Source organism: Panulirus ornatus, chromosome 19, assembly GCF_036320965.1.
Source record: "Panulirus ornatus isolate Po-2019 chromosome 19, ASM3632096v1, whole genome shotgun sequence".
NCBI lineage: Eukaryota > Metazoa > Arthropoda > Malacostraca > Decapoda > Palinuridae > Panulirus > Panulirus ornatus.
This window is the reverse complement of record NC_092242.1, coordinates 22,391,499-22,414,568: the sequence shown is the minus strand read 5'-3', so window position 1 is coordinate 22,414,568 and position 23,070 is coordinate 22,391,499. Positions and strand designations below refer to the sequence as shown.

The following is a 23,070-nucleotide window of genomic DNA, read 5'->3' as shown; positions in this document are numbered from 1 at the left end:
CACAAGGGCAGAATTTTTTCTTCTCTGTCCTAGGGATGATTTTACTTCATTTTTTTCTTATTTGCTGTTTTCTGTAATAGCAAGGTAGCACCAGGAATAGATTAATTGTAGCATTATTTGCTAACATTTTCACTTTAGATGTCATGTACAATGCTCCAAAACTGTGTGGCCTTGGGCTACAGGGGCCTTTCAAAAGATCCTGAGTAACACCAGGACTTTTCCACAGATATTTATCTTGGGGTAATTATAGATAAGTATACAGATAAATCAAAGCTTTTTGTTGACAGCAAGGCTCCACACACCTTTCCATGGTTACCCCTTCCTGCTTCATAAGCTGTATTCAGCCCATTGATAGCATGTCATCCCTGTAAATCACAGTGTTCCAAGTGATGTTGTCCCTTGAACACGTCACACCCTCTTGCATGTTTAGACCTCAGACCTTAAAAGCATCTTTCATTCAATCCTTCCACATCCTTCTTTGTTTTCTCCTTTTCTTTGTTTTTTCCACTTCTGACATGTATAGCTTCTTAGTCATCCTCTTCATGTGTGTGAACCATTTTATCATCCTCTTCAGTTCCCTCATACATTCTCCACTTAATACACACATCACTCTTACCTTATCTTTTCTTATTTAGTCAACTTTCCTCAAACCACATATTGTCTTTAAACGTTTCACTTCCAGCATGTCCATCATCTTTACATTTTTTGTGAAGACCCATTCTTCACAACCATTTAGTATGGATGAGACTACTCTACCAAGACATTACTGTCTTTTCCCTGAAAGACAGTGACCACTCCTTCGTTACATTCTTCAGTGTGCCCAAGACCATTTTTCCCCTTTACCCCTTTGGCTTACTTTTCCCCTATGGCTTACTTCAGTTTCCATGGTTTCATTTTCTGCCATGTCCACTCCAGGTATCCAAAACACTTCACTTCCTCCAGTTGATCTTTCTGTCTTCAATAGTAAACCTGATAACCTTGTTTCTATGACATTTTTTCTTAAATTCCTCCTTTTATATACACTTCCAAACTCAGACACCAACTTCTGCTCTTTTCCACTCAAATGTGCCACCAGCTCTCTGTTATCAGCAAACAGCAGTTTACCCATTTCCTATGTTTCTCACCACTTACAGTCTGTATACTTGGGTCTCTTTCCAAGAACCTTTCATTAATGTTTTTTGGAAATATTTCTGGAGTTCCTTCAAGTTATAGTGCTACCCTCCTTGATAGTGACCTCTCTTTCAACACATTCCTCAGTATTTTCAGGACCTTTGCCACCTCATCCACCCTTTTGACTTCCATTCGCTGCTATGTCCACTCCAAGGTATCTATATCCCTTGACTTTTTCCAGTAATTATTTCCTTTCAAACTTACACCCCAGCTAACATGTCTCTTTGGACTGCTAGACCTAATGACCTTGCTTTTATTCACATTTACATTGTTTCCTTTTTTCACACACTCTCCTAACCTCAAACACCAGCTTCTACTGTTTCACACTTGTACCTGCCAATAGCACCATGTCATCAGCAAACAATAGCTTACACACTTCTAAGGTTCCCTCTCCATGTACAATCTGCATACTTGGCTTTTTGCCTATGACCCATACATGTTTTAGAAATACTGCAAGAATTCCTTCAGGGTATAGTGCTGAGTTTCCTTTTAGCTAATCAATTGCTTCAGTTAACTGTCTCTGTGATAAATTTATAACTGTAAGTACATTTTTGTCAAAGCTAGTAAACATATCATTAATTTCTTAATTCTCTCTTGTACTAAATACTAACTTTTAATGTCTGATTAACGTATAGCAAATTTTGGGGGGTTATTTACATAACTATCACTTACTTTTAAAGGTCTGTAATACTTTTTCTTTCATGTACACAAATATAACTTGTTGAATTACTTTCTTCAGTCCATCAATCATTGTTCTCTTTTTGTGACTTTATTCTGTCTCTTTGTTAGTACACATCAGTTTGCAAAGCTTTTCCATCCTTCATCAAAGAACTTGATGTCTTGGACATGACTTAAGCTGTATGTTTAAGAGTCTTCTCAAGTATTTTTCATTAATGGAATAAGGCTTTTCAAGAGGCCCTGTCTTTGAGTTTTGGTATTAACCTGACAGGCCCTGTTTAGGATAAAGTTTGTTAATCTTTCTCACTCAGGAGACCAGTTTCTTCTCCTCTGCAGCCAAAGCAGGAGCTCTCAGAATTATCAGAGAGCATCATACCTTATGTCCTGCTAATTTCTGAGAGACCTACACTGAACCAGGGGAGAGGATTACTTATTTATGCACTCTGGAACCTTGAAACCCCTCTTAGGAATATCTTTATGTGGATATAAAAGATATTTTATTGGCTCAGCTTGGGCTTTTCATTAGAGCACATGATACAAGGAAGTAAGCATCTGCCATAGCTTTCCTCGGAAACCTTTAGTTGGAGGAAATCAAGAAAAGGAGTTTGTAGCACTTTGATTTTTTTTAGGACATCTTGAGTCTTAATTGTATGGTTCTGAAGATTCCTCCTTCAGAAGAGACAGATTCTCACCTTCACCTTTGAATGTATATATTTATGCTTTCAAGTTTAGTGATTTATTTTATTTATTATACTTTGTCGCTTTCTCTCACATTAGCGAGGTAGCGCAAGGAAATAGATGAAAGAATGGCCCCACTCACCCACATACACATGTATATAAATACACGTCTGCACACGCACATATACATACCTATACATCTTAACGTAATATATACAAACAGACATATACATATATACACGTACACAATTCATACTGTCTGCCCTTATTCATTCCCGTTGCCACCCCCCCAACACATGAAATAACAACCCCCTCCCCCGCATGTGTGCGAGGTAATGCTAGGAAAAGACAGCAAAGGCCACATTCGTTCACCAGTCTTTAGCTGTCATGTATAATGCACCAAAACCACAGCTCCCTTTCCACATACAGGCCCCACAGAACTTTCCATGGTTTACCCCAGACACTTCACATGCCCTGGTTCAATCTATTGACAGCACGTCGACCCCGTATACCACATCGTTCCAATTCACTCTATTCCTTGCATGCCTTTCACCCTCCTGTATGTTCAGGCCTCGATCACTCAAAATCTTTTTCACTCCATCCCTCCGTCTCCAATTTGGTTTCCCACTTCTCCTCGTTCCCTCACCTCTGACACATATATCCTCTTTGTCAATCTTTCCTCACTCATTCTCTCCATGTGACCGAACCATTTAAAAAATCCTCTTCTGCTCTCTCAACCACACTCTTTTTATTATCACACATCTCCCTTACCCTTTCATTACTTACTTGATCAAACCACCTCACACCACATATTGTCCTCAAACATCTCATTTCCAGCACATCCACCCTCCTCCGCACAACTCTATAGCCCGCGCCTCGCTACCATATAACATTGTTGGAACAACTATTCCTTCAAACATACCCATTTTTACTTTCCAAGTTAATGTTCTTGACTTCCATACATTCTTCAACGCTCCCAGAACTTTCGCCCCCTCCCCCACCCTATGATTGACTTCCATTTCCATGGTTCCATCCGCTGCCAAATCCACTCCCAGATATCTAAAACACTTCACTTCCTCCAATTTTTCTCCATTCAAACTTACCTCCCAATTGACTTGTCCCTCAACCCTACTGTACTTAATAACCTTGCTCTTATTCATATTTACTCTCAGCTTTCTTCTTTCACACACTTTACCAAACTAAGTCATCAGCTTCTGCAGTTTCTCACCCGAATCAGCCACCAGCGCTGTATCATCAGTGAACAACAACTGACTCACTTCCCAAGCTCTCTCATCCACAACAGACTGTATACTTGCCCCTCTTTCCAAAACTCTTGCATTCACCTCCCTAACAACCCCATCCATAAACAAATTAAATAACCATGGAGACATCACACACCCCTGCTGCAAACCAACATTCACTGAGAACCAATCACTTTCCTTTCTTCCTGCACATACACATGCCTTACATCCTCGATAAAAACTTTTCACTTTTTTCAGTTCTTCTAACAACTTACCTCCCACACCATGTATTCTTAATATCTTCCACAGAGCATCTCTATCAACTCTATCATATGCCTTCTCCAGATCCATAAATGCTACATACAAATCCATTTGCTTTTCTAAGTATTTCTCACATACATTCTTCAAAGCAAACACCTGATCCACACATCCTATACCACTTCTGAATGAAACCACACTGCTCTTCCCCACTCTGATGCTCTGTACATGTCTTCACCCTCTCAATCAATACCTTCCCATATAATTTCCTAGGAATACTCAACAAACTTATACCTCTGTAATTTGAGCACTCACTCTTATCCCCTTTGCCTTTGTACAATGGCATATTCTATGAAATATTTCCTACAAACCTCCTCCTACATATGGTTATGCTCTTATGCTCATGGGACAAACTGTAGAGGAAAAAATTGTTGGTTTTGAAAGTTAAAAAACTTTTCTCTCTGAACGTGTTTCCTGTAGCTATTTTTACCCGGATTTTGTATCTCACTTTCTTTTCTTGGAAATTCTTTCTCTTCCAGCTATGACTGCTTCCAGGCTCGCAGTTTGTGAATTTTGTTATGTGTTGTCATGCTTTGTCAAATATGGATTGAGTTTGTGGATTGGATGTCAGCCACTCACATGTTGGTGAAGCAAAAGGGGCAATGAAACAATGACCCGGGCCAGCGTGAACTGTTAGTGGCTGCATCTAAATTGGGTGGCAACACAATCTCTCTGGTTGAGGGCAGACCTAGAATAAACGAGCTGCCCAACCATAGTTGAGTAGTTTGCAAAGGTTAAGGAAGCCTAGTACTTCCTCACCAGAATACAAAGGGTTGTAGGGTCCTATCTCTAATCATCATCAACATATCAAAAGAATGTGTCTCATGCTCATGAGACACTGCCTCAGAGAGAAAAGGTTTCTTGTCTTTCAAAACCTGCATTAATCATGGCTTTGCTAATGCTCAGAGATAAAGCCAAGGTATACAATAATATTTGTTCTTGCAGCTAAAGTAAATGTTGCTGGATTGTTACAGAATGTATAAGAGCACTTGTCTTAACAATTATCCCTTTAGGTTTGAAAATGAAATTAAGTTACCCAGTTCTGTGCATATATTCTGAACTTGGGTTTCCATTTATAAGATTTGCTGAAGATAATCTAGGATTTTGGTTGAATTTATTGAGGTTACTTGATTTTTACTGTAGGTTTCAAGTTAAATCATGCATCTATGCATAGGGCCACCAATAAATATCTATTCATTTCTATTATACTTAGTCGCTGTCTCCTGCGTTAGCGAGGTAGCGCAAGGAAACAGACAAAAGAATGGCCCAACCCCCCCACATACACATGTATACTTATACATATACATACATATACATATCTATACATTTCAACGTATACATACACAGACATACACATATATATATACAGTTGTACATATCCATACTTGCTGCCTTCGTCCATTCCTGTTGCCACCCTGCCACACATGAAATGACACCCCCCCCCTCCCCTGAGCGTGTGTGCAAGGTAGGGATAGGAAAAGACTACAAAGGTCACATTTGTTCACACTCAGTCTCTAGTTGCCATGTGTAATGCACCGAAACCACGGCTCCCTTTCCATATCCAGGTGCCACAAAACTTCCCATGGTTTACCCCAGATGCTTCACATGCCATACCCCATTTTTTTACTCTGAGCTTTGCAAAATGATAATATTAATTTTTCATAGGGTAAGGATTTGACAAAATCATGGTATTGTATCATAGCTTTTAGTCCTGTTGTTTTAAAGATCACCAGTATTTTTTATGGCCTCTCTTTCTGTCAATGTCAGTTTACCTATCTCTGTTGGCTGAAAATGTTGTCTCATGTCGTTACTTTTTTCTTTACTAGCCTGGACTTAGATGTTTGGATCAATGATCCACCTTCAGAAAGTGATGAGGAAGAAGATGACAAGTTTAAGAAAGACATATTTATCAAGACTGAATCTTCATCAAAGCACAAAAAGGAGAAACATGAGCCCTCAGAAGAAGAATTGCAAAAGGTATACTATATTCCAAATTTGTAGTGAAAAAAAGTCTGAAGCAGTTATAGCAAGTGTGTGTTGGTTATGGAAGGATCTTTTTAGTGTTTACTATGAAGGAAGTGGAAGCAATGCGTGGAAAACAGTGAGATGACTAGCTTTATTCGGTTAGGGTTGAGACTGAATACTCAGGAGAATCTTTATTGTGTAGCATCTTCCTGACCTAGATTGTGCTGGATATGACAGCATGCCAGTTATAAGAGCTTATTTCCTAGATGTTTCACTAGAAAAATGTTTTGACACCTTTACATTGTCCCAAAGCACTCCATTTCACTTACAAAGTACAATGATTATGTTGCAGGTACTAGTAAAAGTAGCAAAACATAAACTGTAAATGATAAGCATGTTGTCTGAAACTGGTGCACCTTCATATTATTTTAGTTTGAACTTTTAATACAGTTTCTTGAAGGCAAATTTAGCTATTTCTATAATGTGGGGTTTCTAAGAAAGAGTAGATGTTACAGTAATAATAAGTATGTTCTTTGATTTAAGGGTTGGAATTACAGAACTGTCAAAGGAGAGATGAGAGGTATGAAGAGATTTTGATAGAGAGATGAGTGGAAGCTTGGTCTTGTAGGCATTAAACTTAACTAGATTTTGTCTACTTCACTGAGATATCCTGTCAAAGTCTGAGTTTTTTAAGAAAGCTGTATCAAGGTGAGATGCAGCTTGAGTTAGAGAAGGAGTAGAATTTAAGGATGTGGATGAATGCAGTGTTCAGTCAACAGGGTTTGAGTGCATTTGGTTATTTGTGGAAATGAGGAAATAGTTGAAAAAATGGAGAAAAAGTGTAGGGAACAGGATAGAAAGTTGAGGGACACTGCTGTTGATGGAGAGAATTAGGTAAGGCTGATCCATCAACAGCCACAGAGATAGATTAGCCGGAGATGAAGCTAGATATTACTGAGCAAAGTCAGGGATGATGACCAGGCATTAGTAAGATAGGAAAGAATGTCATCAGTGTATCTTGCCTTATGGAAGCCATACAGGTGATCAGAGACAAGACTGTGAGTTTTGAGATGTCTAAGAATATGGGAGTTGAAGGGAATTCAGAGACTGGAAATGGTAGATGTCAAAGCATTAGGATCTTAGTTTCAAGGATTTAGAATGGTCACCCTTCTTAGGGATAGGATGTATCAACACATGCATCCAAGGAGAAGGAAAGGTTTTGTGTTTTAAACAGAAACAGAACAGACTAACAAGCACAGGTTTAAATTCAGAGGCACACACCTTCATCACATGGGGATGGATACCATCAAGACCATAAACCTTGCTTGTGTCTAGAGAGAGAGAGAAGTGCTTTTTGGACAGCCCAAAAAGCGATTATGGGAAGGGGCATAGGATTACTAAGAGGAGCATCAGGGGTGAAGGATTGTTAGAGTCATCCAAGGTGGAATTACTGGACAAATGGGAACCATAGAGAATTGCTTTGTGGGAGAGACAGCTGCATTACCATCAGAACGGAAAGGTGAAGGAAAGGTAGAATGTCAGAAGCCCTCAGCTAAAGACCAGAAAGACCTATCAGTGGATGACAAGGAGAGGCTATCACACTTCCTTTGAATAGAGGAATACTTTGCCTGATGGATAATGTGCTTGCAATGATTAAAACTGAATTGGAATTTGGAGAAGGAGAGTTTTCCCAAGCCTGATATGCCTGATCCCTTGTCTGAATGGCCTCAGAACAGGATCGGTTAAACCATGGATTGGAAGAAAAGGTCGTCTTGGTGGAAGAGGGGATAAATGCTTCCATTCCTAGTAGAATAACCTTTGCTATGCATTTGGTGTAGACAGAAGCATCACCATGAAAGAGAGAGACAGTAATTTACCAATGGAAAGTCAGTAAGGAAGTTATGTAAGTTATTCCAGTCAGCTTTGTTTGAGTGCCAGTATTTTTGCTTAGAAGGGTCTGCTGGAGGGGGAGGTGCCATTGAAAAAGATACAATTATGAGAGTGTGATCAAATTAACCAGTTGGAGCGAGATTGTATAGTTACTGTGGGATGGATTAGAGGTGAAAAACAGATCCATGAATATTAGGAGAGTGGTCACAGCAGTTATAAGTATGGAATTGTGGGTAGAGATTACAGTAGGATATGAAAAAGGGACCAGAGAACATCAGTAGACAACTGTGTCTAAGAGAGAAGTATGATATCAGGAGACGTACTAGACAGATGGTGTTCAAGAGAGGAGAGGTTGCTAGAGAGACCATAAATGTTGGTGTAGTGAACAGAAAAAGAGGAAGGTCTAACAGAGAGGGAAAGGTCATGGGAGGGGCTGGTACTACTACTACTCTCAGTGGTGGTAACTTAAAACCCCATGATGGTGGGGACTATGGCCATGGATTTGAGTGGACAGGAGTTGGCAAGAGTACTTTCATGGAAAAAATAATGAAGTTCAGATAGATGTATAGTTCTTTTAAGAAAATGCCAGGACTATCCTAGTAGTCCTATTTTGATGACACAAAGTAAAACCAGCAAACCTAATATGGAAAGTGTAAGATGGTTGCGGGCACCACATTAATGCTCCTCAGTCAGGATGTAAGTACCACCTTGGGTGGCTGCTCTCAGCAGCCTACTACCTAATGGAGTGCTCCAAGGGTAGGGGATGGGATATTCCCTGAGTTAGCTGTGTTATTGGGAGGGGCCAGTACACTGCCACCTGAGCCCTCCCTTTTACTAGTAGCAGATTCGCTCAAGAAAGTGTAGTCAGAGGAGTACCCCTTAAATTTGCAGAGGTCTTGGGAGGGGCAATTATTCTATGACTTGAGCCCTCCCTTTTGCTGGCAGCAGAATCATGCATGCACATGATCTTTAAAGACCGCAAAGTACCCACTCTGAGATACTGCACAGTATTAACATAAATGACTTCATTTATAGCTCCACATCAGGTCATAGAATTAACTCCTATATTTGGCAACATATCTGGCTCTGTACTTGACTACTACGATTGTATGCGACTTTATGTATGGATCTAGATGATGCCAGTATGATGTTAAAGCTAAAGAAGTTAATGAAGTTAAAAAGGTGAAGCCAGTAATAAAGCCAAAGAAGAAACCAGTGATGACGCTAATGATTAAGTCAAAGGTGAAAACAGTGATGAAGTTATGAAGGCAGTGATGATGCCAAAACTAAAACCAATTTCATGATAACGTTTGTACTTAAAAATGAGAGCCTTTTATTTTACTGTCTTACCATTATTCTGTTTAGGAAATTAGTAAGTAGGCCATAAACAAATAGTTGTGATTGATGGTTAAGCCTCAGAATGGTTAAACATAACAAGTGGTCTTTCTTTTATACATTAGTGTGCATTGTAAGATATTGGAATTCGAAAACAATCCCAGTTAATGAAATAAATCTACAACTAAATTGGATATTTTGGAGCTTCAAGCAGACCAGAGAATGATCTTTAATACTGATAAGTGCAAAGTTATACATGTTGGTAGTAAAAATGAAAAGGCAAGTTACTTCTACCTAATGTTTCTGCTTAATGCTCTTGCATAAGTGTTCCTACCTACTGCTTGTATCTACTGCTCCTACCATTTAGCCAAAAGGCAAAGTAGCACCAGGAACAGATGAAGAAAGGACTCATCCACTTACATACACATAGAAATACATCTATACACTCCTATGAGTCCTCAGGGAAAATGAGACACGATAAGTTCCCATGTGCACTTTTTTGTAATAATCACATCATCAGGGGAGATGCAAGAACGAAATATAAGTCAGTTGATATGTAATGAAGAGACAGAGCTAGGACACCATTTGGTAAACGAAATGATTGTCCAAGACAGACAACGAGCATATCATAAACTTGTGTGGACAAGAAGGGGAATTGTTTACAAATTTTATTTATCAACAATATAGGTATCCAATTTGTATAAACCTTCACTTATATTAAGGTTATTATTCTTTGTGTATTTGATAATAGAAGATTCAGTGATAGTTCTCCTAGTACTGGAGTTAGAGTTGATAACTGAGATGGCATTGCTCCAGTCAGTCCAATGATCATAGTTTTTAACGTGATTAAACAAGGCATTTAATTTTTGTCCTGTTCTTATACTAATGTTGCTTAAGTCTAACAGTAAAAACCTTACCAGTCTGCCCAACATAAAACATATCACAATATCTACATGACACTTTATAGATGCATCCAGGAGAATTTTCTAATGAGTTCCTGATTAAGACATTCTTTATAGTATTATTGTTGCTGAAGGCAACATTTACATTAAAGGATTTAAGTAACATAGGAGATAAAGTAAAATTATTATTAAAAGGGAGAACTAAAAGATTCTTGGTATCAGTGGGAGGTTTAGGCTCAACTCTATAAAATGATTTCTTTGCCTTCTACGACACACAGGGAATATGTGGGAAGTATTTTTTAATTATACTTAACTGCCGTCTCCCTCGTTAGCGAGGTAGTGCAAGGAAACAGACAAGGATTGGCCCAACCCTTCCACATAGACATTTTTTTTTTTTTTTATTATACTTTGTCGCTGTCTCCCGCGTTTGCGAGGTAGCGCAAGGAAACAGACGAAAGAAAAGGCCCAACCCCCCCCATACACATGTATATACATACGTCACACACGCAAATATACATACCTACACAGCTTTCCATGGTTTACCCCAGACGCTTCACATGCCTTGATTCAATCCACTGACAGCACGTCAACCCCGGTATACCACATCGCTCCAATTCACTCTATTCCTTGCCCTCCTTTCACCCTCCTGCATGTTCAGGCCCCGATCACACAAAATCTTTTTCACTCCATCTTTCCACCTCCAATTTGGTCTCCCTCTTCTCCTCGTTCCCTCCACCTCCGACACATATATCCTCTTGGTCAATCTTTCCTCACTCATTCTCTCCATGTGCCCAAACCACTTCAAAACACCCTCTTCTGCTCTCTCAACCACGCTCTTTTTATTTCCACACATCTCTCTTACCCTTACGTTACTCACTCGATCAAACCACCTCACACCACACATTGTCCTCAAACATCTCATTTCCAGCACATCCATCCTCCTGCGCACAACTCTATCCATAGCCCACGCCTCGCAACCATACAACATTGTTGGAACCACTATTCCTTCAAACATACCCATTTTTGCTTTCCGAGATAATGTTCTCGACTTCCACACATTCTTCAAGGCTCCCAGAATTTTCGCCCTCTCCCCCACCCTATGATCCACTTCCTGCTTCCATGGTTCCATCCGCTGCCAGATCCACTCCCAGATATCTAAAACACTTCACTTCCTCCAGTTTTTCTCCATTCAAACTCACCTCCCAATTGACTTGACCCTCAACCCTACTGTACCTAATAACCTTGCTCTTATTCACATTTACTCTTAACTTTCTTCTTTCTCACACTTTACCAAACTCAGTCACCAGCTTCTGCAGTTTCTCACATGAATCAGCCACCAGCGCTGTATCATCAGCGAACAACAACTGACTCACTTCCCAAGCTCTCTCATCCCCAACAGACTTCATACTTGCCCCTCTTTCCAAAACTCTTGCATTTACCTCCCTAACAACCCCATCCATAAACAAATTAAACAACCATGGAGACATCACACACCCATGCCGCAAACCTACATTCACTGAGAACCAATCACTTTCCTCTCTTCCTACACGTACACATGCCTTACATCCTTGATAAAAACTTTTCACTGCTTCTAACAACTTTCCTCCCACACCATATATTCTTAATACCTTCCACAGAGCATCTCTATCAACTCTATCATATGCCTTCTCCAGATCCATAAATGCTACATACAAATCCATTTGCTTTTCTAAGTATTTCTCACATACATTCTTCAAAGCAAACACCTGATCCACACATCCTCTACCACTTCTGAAACCACACTGCTCTTCCCCAATCTGATGCTCTGTACATGCCTTCACCCTCTCAATCAATACCCTCCCATATAATTTACCAGGAATACTCAACAAACTTATACCTCTGTAATTTGAGCACTCACTCTTATCCCCTTTGCCTTTGTACAATGGCACTATGCACGCATTCCGCCAATCCTCAGGCACCTCACCATGAGTCATACATACATTAAATAACCTTACCAACCAGTCAACAATACAGTCACCCCCTTTTTTAATAAATTCCACTGCAATACCATCCAAACCTGCTGCCTTGCCGGCTTTCATCTTCCGCAAAGCTTTTACTACCTCTTCTCTGTTTACCAAATCATTTTCCCTAACCCTCTCACTTTGCACACCACCTCGACCAAAACACCCTATATCTGCCACTCTATCATCAAACACATTCAACAAACCTTCAAAATACTCACTCCATCTCCTTCTCACATCACCACTACTTGTTATTACCTCCCCATTTGCGCCCTTCACTGAAGTTCCCATTTGCTCCCTTGTCTTACGCACTTTATTTACCTCCTTCCAGAACATCTTTTTATTCTCCCTAAAATTTAATGATACTCTCTCACCCCAACTCTCATTTGCCCTTTTTTTCACCTCTTGCACCTTTCTCTTGACCTCCTGTCTCTTTTTTTTATACATCTCCCACTCAATTGCATTTTTTCCCTGCAAAAATCGTCCAAATGCCTCTCTCTTCTCTTTCACTAATACACTTACTTCTTCATCCCACCACTCACTACCCTTTCTAATCAACCCACCTCCCACTCTTCTCATGCCACAAGCATCTTTTGCGCAATCCATCACTGATTCCCTAAATACATCCCATTCCTCCCCCACTCCCCTTACTTCCATTGTTCTCACCTTTTTCCATTCTGTACTCAGTCTCTCCTGGTACTTCCTCACACAGGTCTCCTTCCCAAGCTCACTTACTCTCACCACCCTCTTCACCCCAACATTCACTCTTCTTTTCTGAAAACCCATACAAATCTTCACCTTAGCCTCCACAAGATAATGATCAGACATCCCTCCAGTTGAACCTCTCAGCACATTAACATCCAAAAGTCTCTCTTTCGCACGCCTGTCAATTAACACGTAATCCAATAACACTCTCTGGCCATCTCTCCTACTTACATAAGTATATTTATGTATATCTCGCTTTTTAAACCAGGTATTCCCAGTCATCAGTCCTTTTTCAGCACATAAATCTACAAGCTCTTCACCATTTCCATTTACAACACTGAACACCCCAAATATACCAATTATTCCCTCAACTGCCACATTACTCACCTTTGCATTCATATCACCCATCACTATAACCCGGTCTCGTGCATCAAAACCACTAACACACTCATTCAGCTGCTCCCAAAACACTTGCCTCTCATGATCTTTCTTCTCATGCTCAGGTGCATATGCACCAATAATCACCCACCTCTCTCCATCAACTTTCAGTTTTACCCATATTAATCGAGAATTTACTTTCTTACACTCTATCACATACTCCCACAACTCCTGTTTCAGGAGTATTGCTACTCCTTCCCTTGCTCTTGTCCTCTCACTAACCCCTGACTTTACTCCCCAGACATTCCCAAACCACTCTTCCCCTTTACCCTTGAGCTTCGTTTCACTCAGAGCCAAAACATCCAGGTTCCTTTCCTCAAACATACTACCTATCTCTCCTTTTTTCACATCTTGGTTACATCCACACACATTTAGCCACCCCACTCTGAGCCTTCGAGGAGGATGAGCACTTCCTGTGTGACTCCTTCTTCTGTTTCCCATTTTAGAAAGTTAATACAAGGAGGGGAGGATTTCTGGCCCCCTGCTCCCGTCCCCTCTAATCGCTTTCTACGACACGCGAGGAATACGTGGGAAGTATTCTTTCACCCCTATCCCCAGGGATAATATACATATATATATACATATACACATACACACACATACACATACATACGCACATATACACACACACACACACATACATATATATACATATGAAAAATGTAAGAAACAATTTAGAAAACTGAAACTTCTAGCTTGAAATGAATGAAAAAATGAATGTTAACTGAACATATTCTACATTCATATTTTCATTCATTTCAAGCTAGAAGTTTCAGTTTTCTAAATTGTTTAGACAATGTATATGTATATGTATATGTATATACATAGACATGTATATACATAAACACGTACACATCCACATATACATTTCAACGTATACATACATACATACATATATATACTTATGTACATATCCATACTTGCTGCCTTCATCCATTTCCGTCGCCACCCCACCACACATGAAATAATCCCCCCCAGTGAGGCAGCACCAGGAACAGACAAAAAAAGGCACACTCAGTCTCCACAGCTCTCCTTCCACATCCAGGCCTCACGCACCCCTCTATGTTTCACCCCGGATGCTTCTTATACCCTGGTTCAATCCATTGACAGCACATCGACCCCGGTATACCACATCATTCCAATTCACTCTATTCCTTGCATGCCTCTCACTCTCCTGTATGTTCAGGCCCTGATCTCTCAAAATCTTTTTCACTCTATCCTTCCACCTCCAGTTTGGCCTCCCGCTTCTCCTTCCCTCCACCTCTAACACATGTATCCTTTTTGTCAATCTTTCATTACTCATTCTCTCCATGTGACCAAAGCATTTCAACACACCCTCTTTCGCTCTCTCAACCACACTTTTTTTTATTACCACACATCTCTCTTACCCTTTCACTACTTACATGATCAAACCACCTCGCACCTCATAGTGTCCTCAAACATTTCATTCACAACACATCCACCCTCCTGCGCACAACTCTATCCATAGCCCATGCCTTGCAGCCATATAACATTTTTGGAACCAATATTCCCTCAAACATACCCATTTTTGTTCTTCGAAATAATGTTCTCACCTTCCACACATTCTGCAATGCTCCCAGAACCTTTGCCCCTTCCCTGCCCTGTGACTCGCTTCTGCCTCCATGGTTCCATCCGCTGCTAAGTCCACTCCCAGATATCTAAAACACTTCACTTCCTCCAGTTTTTCTCCATTCAAACTTATCTCCCAATTGACTTGTCCCTCAACCCTACTGAACCTAATATCCTTGCTCTTATTCATATTTACTCTTAACTTTCTTCTTTCACACACTTTACCAAACTCAGTCACCAATTCTGCATTTTCTCACTTGAATCAGCCACCAGTGCTGTATCATCAGTGAACAACAACTGACTCACTTCCCAAGCCCTCTCATCCACAACAGACTGCATACTTGCCCCTCTCTCCAAAACTCTTGCATTCACGTCCCAAACCACCCCTTCCATAAACAAATTAAACAAACATGGAGACATTACACACCCCCTGCGCAAACTGACATTCACTGGGAACCATTCACTTTCCTCTCTTCCTACTCGTACACATGCCTTACATCCTTGGTAGAAACTTTTCACTGCTTCTAGCAGCTTGACTCCCACACCGTATACTCTTAAAACCTTCCACAAAGCATCTCTATCAACCTTACCATATGTCTTCTTCAGATCCATAAGTGCTACATACAAATCCATCTGTTTTGCTAAGTCTTTCTCACGTACATTCTTCAAAGCAGACACCTGATCCACACATCCTCTACCACTTCTGAAACCACATTACTTTTCCCCCAATCTGATGCTCTGTACATGCCTTTACCCTCTTAATCAATACCCTCCCATATAATTTCCCAGGAATGCTCAACAAAGGTATGCCTCTGTATTTTGAACTCACCTTTATTCCCTTTGCCTTTGTCCAACAGTGCTATGCATGCTTTCTGCCAATCCTCAGGCACCTCACCATGAGTCATTGTTATTATTTATTTATTTTGCTTTGTCGCTGTCTCCCACATTTGCGAGGTAGCGCAAGGAAACAGACGAAAGAAATGGCCCAACCCACCCCCATACACATGTATATACATACACGTCCACACACGCAAATATACATACCTATACATCTCAGTGTACACATATATATACACACACAGACATATACATATATACACATGTACATAATTCATACTGTCTGCCTTATCATTCCCATCGCCACCTCGCCATACATGGAATAACATCTCCCTCCCCCTCATGTGTGCGAGGTAGCGCTAGGAAAAGACAACAAAGGCCCCATTCGTTCACACTCAGTCTCTAGCTGTCATGCAATAATGCCCGAAACCACAGCTCCCTTTCCACATCCAGGCCCCACAGAACTTTCCATGTTTTACCCCAGACGCTTCACATGCCCTGATTTAATCCATTGACAGCACGTCGACCCCAGTCTACCACATCGATCCAATTCACTCCATTCCTTGCCCGCCTTTCACCCTCCTGCATGTTCAGGCCCCGATCACTCAAAATCTTTTTCACTCCATCTTTCCACCTCCAATTTGGTCTCCCACTTCTCCTCGTTCCCCCCACCTCTGACATATATCCTTACCAACCAATCGACAACACAGCCACCCCCTTTTTTTTTAATAAATTCCACTACAATACCATCCAAACCCATCGCCTTGCTGGCTTTCATCTTCCATAACGCTTTCACTTCCTCTTCTTTGTTTATCAAATAATTCTCAGTGACTCTCTCAATTCACACACCACCACAGCCAAAACACCCTGTATCTGCTATTTTGTCGTCAAACACATTCTTCAAACCTTCAAAATACTCATTCCATCTCCTCACTTCATCACTTCATCAATATTTACAAGTATAAATTTGTGTTGCTTGCCTTTGGTCTTATTTTTTTTTTTTGCATGTTATTGCTCATAAATGATTGCTTTATGATACTGTATACACCATTTGATAAATCTTATTACATTATGATATTGTTTGCACCATATGATAAATCTTGTGCCAGCATCTCCCTTGCAGAGTAAGTTTGTTAATCACCTCTAAAAATGTTTATAAATATGTTTTTGTTTTCACACTGCCTCAAGTTGTAGATTATTTCTTTTTACCCTTTTTGTTTTTATAAGTTACTGTCCAATAAATTTTGGTGCACACTTGAAACCTTGAAGTGCACTTAGAGACCCTCAAATGGATTTTTGGTGATTTTTTTAAAGATCTGAATACACATTGCATTCAGTGCCCCTGCCTAAGTATTCTGGATGATGAATATTCAAACATTTGTGCATGCAAGTGTTAAGAATTGTACGCCCATACTGTTGACTGGTAATGAGAGATGCATGATATCCGTAACTGTAAAGTGACTATGAAGAATGATGTTGGAAGAAGCATGTTCAATACAGTTATCTGTCAATTTGAAAACATGGTTTTTGTTTCAGCTTCGGGATGCAAGGAAAGCAGAACAAGCCAGCAATCCATATTATGTTAAATCATCAGCTCAGTCTTCTCCACGGCCAAATCATAATAGTATACAAGTAGATGACATTCCAGTGGCAGCTATTGACCTTAATGTTTCTTTAAAGATACCAGGTGAGTTAAGATTTTCTTACATGAAAAAAGAAACTTTACGTCCTGTGTGAGTGGTTACAAACCTGCATTTACACATTTTCTTATGACTCATGTTTTGATGAGTCTTCTAAGCTTATATATCCATACATATTTTTATGGCAGACATGCTGTTTTAGTACATTTTTTTTTGTATCATTAATCGGATAAACAGTACACAGAACAGGCTTAACCTTTTTGTAAATAATGCAGCACTCCTCACAGATCTCATTGTAGATTTATTTGAATTTATTATACTTGATTGCCTTTTCCTCCGTTAGCGAGGTCGTGCCTGGAAATGGACGAAGAAAGACCCATCCGCTTATATGAATACACTAACGTATACATACATATCATCACATGCATATATACATATACTCATACATATACATATATACACATGTACATATTCATGTTGCTTGCCTTCATCCATTCCTGGCTTCACCCTGGAAACAGCATCGCCAGCGAGGTAGTGCCAGGAAACAGATGAGAAAGGGCCACATCCACTCACAGTCATTCTCTAGCTGTCATGTTTAATGCACCAAAACCACAGTTCCCCATCCACATCCAGGCCCCAGAGACCTTTCCATGGTTTTCCCCGAATGTTTCACATGCCCTGGTTCATTCCGTTGACAGCATGCTTACCCCAGTATACCACATCATTCCAGTTTACTCTGTTCCTTGCACACCTTTCACCCTCCTGCATTTTCAGGCCCCAATTGCTCAAAATTTTTTTTCACTCCATCCTTCCACCTCCAATTTAGTCTCTGGCTTCTTGTTCCCTCCACCTCTTATTCATATATCCTCTTTGTCAACCTTTCCTCTCATTCTCTCCATATGTCCAGGCCATTTCAGCACACCCATTTCTGCTCTCTCAACCACACACTTTATATGACCACACATATTTCTTACCCCTTCATTATTTATTCGATTAAACTACATCACACTACATATTGTCCTCAAACATTCCATTTTCAACACATCCACCCTCCTCTGTACAACACTATCTATAGCCCATACCTTGCAGCCATATGATATTGTTGGAACTACCATTCCTTCATACATATCCATTTTTGCTCTCTGAGATAATATCCTCTCTTTCCACACATACTTCATCACTCCCAGAACCTTCAGTCCCTCCCCCACCCTGTGACTCACTTCCACTTCCTTGATTCCATTTGCTGTCAAGTCCACTCCCAGATATCTGGAACACTTCACTTACTCCAATTTTTCTCCATTCAAACTTACATCCCAACTAACTTGTCCCTCAACCATGCTGAACCTAAGAACCATGCTCTTATTCACATTTACCCTCACTTTTCTCCTTTCACATACTTTTCCAAACTCAAGTCACCAACTTTTGCAGTTTCTCACTCGAATCAGCCACCATTGTTGTATCATCAGCTTCAAACAATTGACTCACTTCACAGGCCCTCTCATCCCCAACAGATTGCATACTCACCCCTCTCTCCAAAATTTGCATTTACCTCCCTAAACCTCCATAAACAAATTCAGCAACCATAGTGACATCACACACCTCTGTTGCAAACTGACCTTCACTAGGAACCAATTACCCTCCTCTCTTCCTACTTGTACACATGCCTTACACCCTTGATAAAGGCTTCTCACAGCTTTTAAAAGCTTGCCTCCCACACCATATATTCTTAAGACCTTCCACAAAGTGTCTCTATCAACACTATCATATGCCTTCTCCAGATCCATAAAGGCCACATACAAATCCATATGTTTTTCCAAGTATTTTTCACATACTTTCCATAAAGTAAACCACACTGCTCCTCCCCTGTCTGATGCTCTGTACATGCCTTCCCTCTCAATTGATACCCTCCCATACAATTTTCCTGGTATACTCAACAAACTTATGCCTCTGTATTTTGAACACTCATCTGATGCCTCTGTAGTTTTAACACTCACCTGTATCCCCTTAGCCTTAGTGTAATGGCACTATACATGCATTCCACCAGTCCTCAGGCACTTCAACTAGATCCATACATACATTGAATATCCTTACCAACCAGTCAACAACAAAGTCACCCCCTCTCTTATTAAATTCAGCTGCAATACTATCCAATCCTGCCTTGCCAGATTTCATTTTCTGCAAGACTCGCCACCTCTTCTCTCTTTGCCAAACCGCTCTCCCTACTTTACACACCCTCTGAACCAAAACACCCTACATCTGCCACTTGTCATCAAACACATTTGACAAACCTTCAAAATACTCAATCCATCTCCTGACTCCATCATTACCTGTTATGACTTCCCCCCCTTTTCCCCCTTCACTGTTCCCAGTTGTTCTCATCTTTTGCACATTATTGACTTTATTCCAAACCATCTTTTTATTCTTCCTAAAGTATAATGATACTCTCTCACCAAATCTCTAATTTGCCCTTTTTCAACCCATGCACCTTCCTCTTGATCTCTTGCTGCTTTCTCCTGTTCATCTGCCAGTCATTTGCACTCCTTCCTTGTAAGTATCGTCCAAACGCCTCTCTTTTCTCGTTCACTAACAACTTTACTTCTTCATCCCACCACTCCTACCCTTTCCAACCTGCCCACCTCTCACCTTTCTCATGCTCCATGCATCTCTTGCACATGCCATCATGAGGAATGGGATGTATTTACATCTCATTCCTCATCCACTCCCCTCACTTCATTTGCTCTCACCTTTTGCCATTTGACACGTGATTTTTACTGGTATTTCTTCACACAGGTCTCTTTTCCAGGCTCACTTATTCTCACCACTCTCTTTTCTCCCTACATTCTCTTTTCTCCCTACATTCTCTCCTCTACAAATCTTCACCTTCACCTCCATGAGATAGTGATCAGACATCCCACCAGCTGCCCCTTTTTGCTTATTTACATTCAAAAGTCTCTCTTGTAGATGTCTATCAGTTAACAGATAATTTAATGATGCCCTTTGACCATGTCTCTTATTCACATACATATGCTTGTGTATATATATCTTTTTAAACCAGGTATTCCCAATCACCAGTCTTTTTCAGCAAACGAATCCACAAGCTCTTCAGTGTTTCCAATCACATCACTGCATACCCCATATGCACCAGTTTTACCCTTACTGCCACATTACTCACCTTTGCATTCAAATCACCCATCATTAATACCTGGTCTTGTGCACCAGAACTGCTGACTCACTCAGCTGCTCCAAAATACTTGCATCTCATGATCTTTTTTCTCATGACCAGGTGCATAAGCACCAATAATTATAATCACCCATCTCCTGCCATCCACTTTCAATTTTACCCTCATTAATGTAGAATTTGCCTCCTTACACTCTATCACACACTCTCACAAGTGCTTCAGGTGTAGTACTACTCCTTCATTAGCCCCTGTCCTCTCACCCACCCCTAACTTTATTCCCAAGATGTTTCCAAACCATTCTTCCCCTTTACCCTTGAGCTTCACTTCACTCAGAGCCAGAACAGCCAGGGTTCTTTCCTCAAACTTATTACCTATCTCTCCTTTCTTCTTATCTTAGTTACATCCACACACATTCAAACACCCCGGTCTTAGCGTTGGAGGGGGATGAGTGCTCCATGCTTACTCCTCCTCCTGTTTTCTCTCTTAGAAATTGAAATACGGTAAGGGGAGTGTTTCCAGGCCCCTGCTCCCGCCCCCTTCAGTTGCCTTCTCTGATGTGGGGAATATGAAGGTAGAATGCTTTCTCCCCTACCTCAAAGTAGATAAAAGAAATATATCAGATCATCCCTAATCAGTACTAACTATATATCTCCTACTTGCTGTATGAGGTAACTGGCAAGAGGATAACTTTCTGAAATATGAAAGGAAAAGGTATATAGATGAATTGTCCCAGGAGGCCCAGGTTAGGGTCTTTGAATTATATGCTTTTAGCATACAAAAAGAGGGAGAGTTAGAGGCTAAATTTGATGCGAGAAACCTTAATGTTCTGGATCTGAGTGAAACAGAATTGGAGGAGAAGTGAACATAATGTTTCTGGAATGTCTGTAGTCCAGGGTTAGTGAAAAGCCAATAGCAAAGTATGTGTGGCACCTCTGAAGGAAATGAAGGGCTGTTAAAAAGTGTAATGAGTTTTGGTTTGGGTTAAGATGTAAGTAGACAATGAGAGATTGGCTGTCATTAATGTATGTGCACCTTATAACTGGAGCAAGGAAGATGAAAGGAGTGCTTATTTTGAGTAACTGAGTGATGCTTTAGCAGTTTGATGCGTAAGATCAGACCTTGGTACTAGGGGATATGAATGCCAGAGTGAGTTAAGTGTGAAATAAGGGTATGATTAAGGGGCATGGAGCCCATGGTGTAAGATAAAATGTGGAAAAGCTTGTCAAGTTATGTGCTGAAAGAGGTTAAGACTGTTTAGGGGTTACCATGTAGTACTGTATTGGATTTTATGCTAATTCACAAGCAGGCAAAGGAGAATTTGTTGGATATGAATATGATGTAAAGGGTAGCAGGTGGAATATTGAATTATTTCTTGGTGGATGCTTGTATGAAAGTTTGTGGTAGTTTTAGGAAAAGAGAAAATGATGTATGAAAGAAGTGTTTAAAGTGAATGATCTTGGGAAAGTAGACTCTGTACAGAAACTAAGAGAAAATGAATGAAGGATAGCATACGGTGAAAGTAGATTAAACTAAGAGAGTGAAAGAGGAGTGGAAAGTGGTATGGGAAGGAGGGCCTCAAAACATAGTATAATGATAGTGGAATGTGGATGTATGAGAAAGTATTGAGTAGTGGAATGAGGAACTTTAATTGATAGTGAATAGAAAATGGAGGTATATGGATAGTACCTACTTGGAAAGAGTACAAATGCTTGAAATGACTGCAAAAGAAAGTGGCTGGCAGTCAAAAGATAGGTTAAAGAGCTGAAAAAGGAGGGGAAATGAAAGTTGGGATAAGAGAGTAGCGAAGAACTTTGGAGAGAATAAGAACATTTTTTTGGAAGGAGGTGAATAGTGTGAGGAGAATAAGAGAACAAATAGGGGTAATGGTGAGGAAAGTGGGTTAGGATGTGGTAGCATGCTAAGAAGAGGTGAAAAGAGATGGAATATTTGAAGGACTGCTAGATTTTTAGGTGATAGGGAGTTGGATGTATTGTGGATGAGGTAGTGTTTAGAGTGTGGGGTTGCTGCATATGGTATAGTAAGAAAAGTGGAGGCAGTGGAAGCCTTGCACAAAATAAAGTGCATGTTCCTATATCAGTTCATGTGATAACTTGTTTTAAACATGATTTTTTGTGTTTCTTCATCTCTAGCATCCTCCCTTCTGTATCCTCTTTTAACTTAGATGTTTCAGGACTTTAGTTTCTTGTTAATCTGGGTCTATTATCATGTTTTACAGCATTTGCCACTAACATTATACCATCACAATTGATGTCTCTCAGATTGTTTTGAAATCTTTCCCCAGGTACTTATTTTAAAGGGGAAGATCAAGATGATGATGTAGTGAAGGATTGAAGGAGGTTTTGAGGTTGATGGGGCCTGCACATTCAAGAGGTTGAGAAGTGTTCTGTGGATAGAATAGATTGGATCGTTATGGCATATGGGGGGGGGACAACATGCTATTATTAGGCTGAACCAGGGTATATGAAACAGTCAAGGTAAACCTC

The 23,070-nt window shown here is 40.3% G+C and overlaps 1 protein-coding gene across 1 annotated transcript in view; it reads left to right on the top strand.

Moving 5' to 3' along the window:
* g (adaptor-related protein complex 3, delta 1 subunit-like garnet) overlaps positions 1-23,070 on the top strand; it is a 468,686-nt gene that overhangs the window by 361,083 nt on the left and 84,533 nt on the right. The window contains exons 15-16 of the mRNA XM_071673747.1: positions 5,912-6,062; positions 17,284-17,434. Of these exons, the coding sequence (XP_071529848.1) occupies positions 5,912-6,062; positions 17,284-17,434 (302 nt within the window). The remainder of the gene's footprint in view (positions 1-5,911; positions 6,063-17,283; positions 17,435-23,070) is intronic.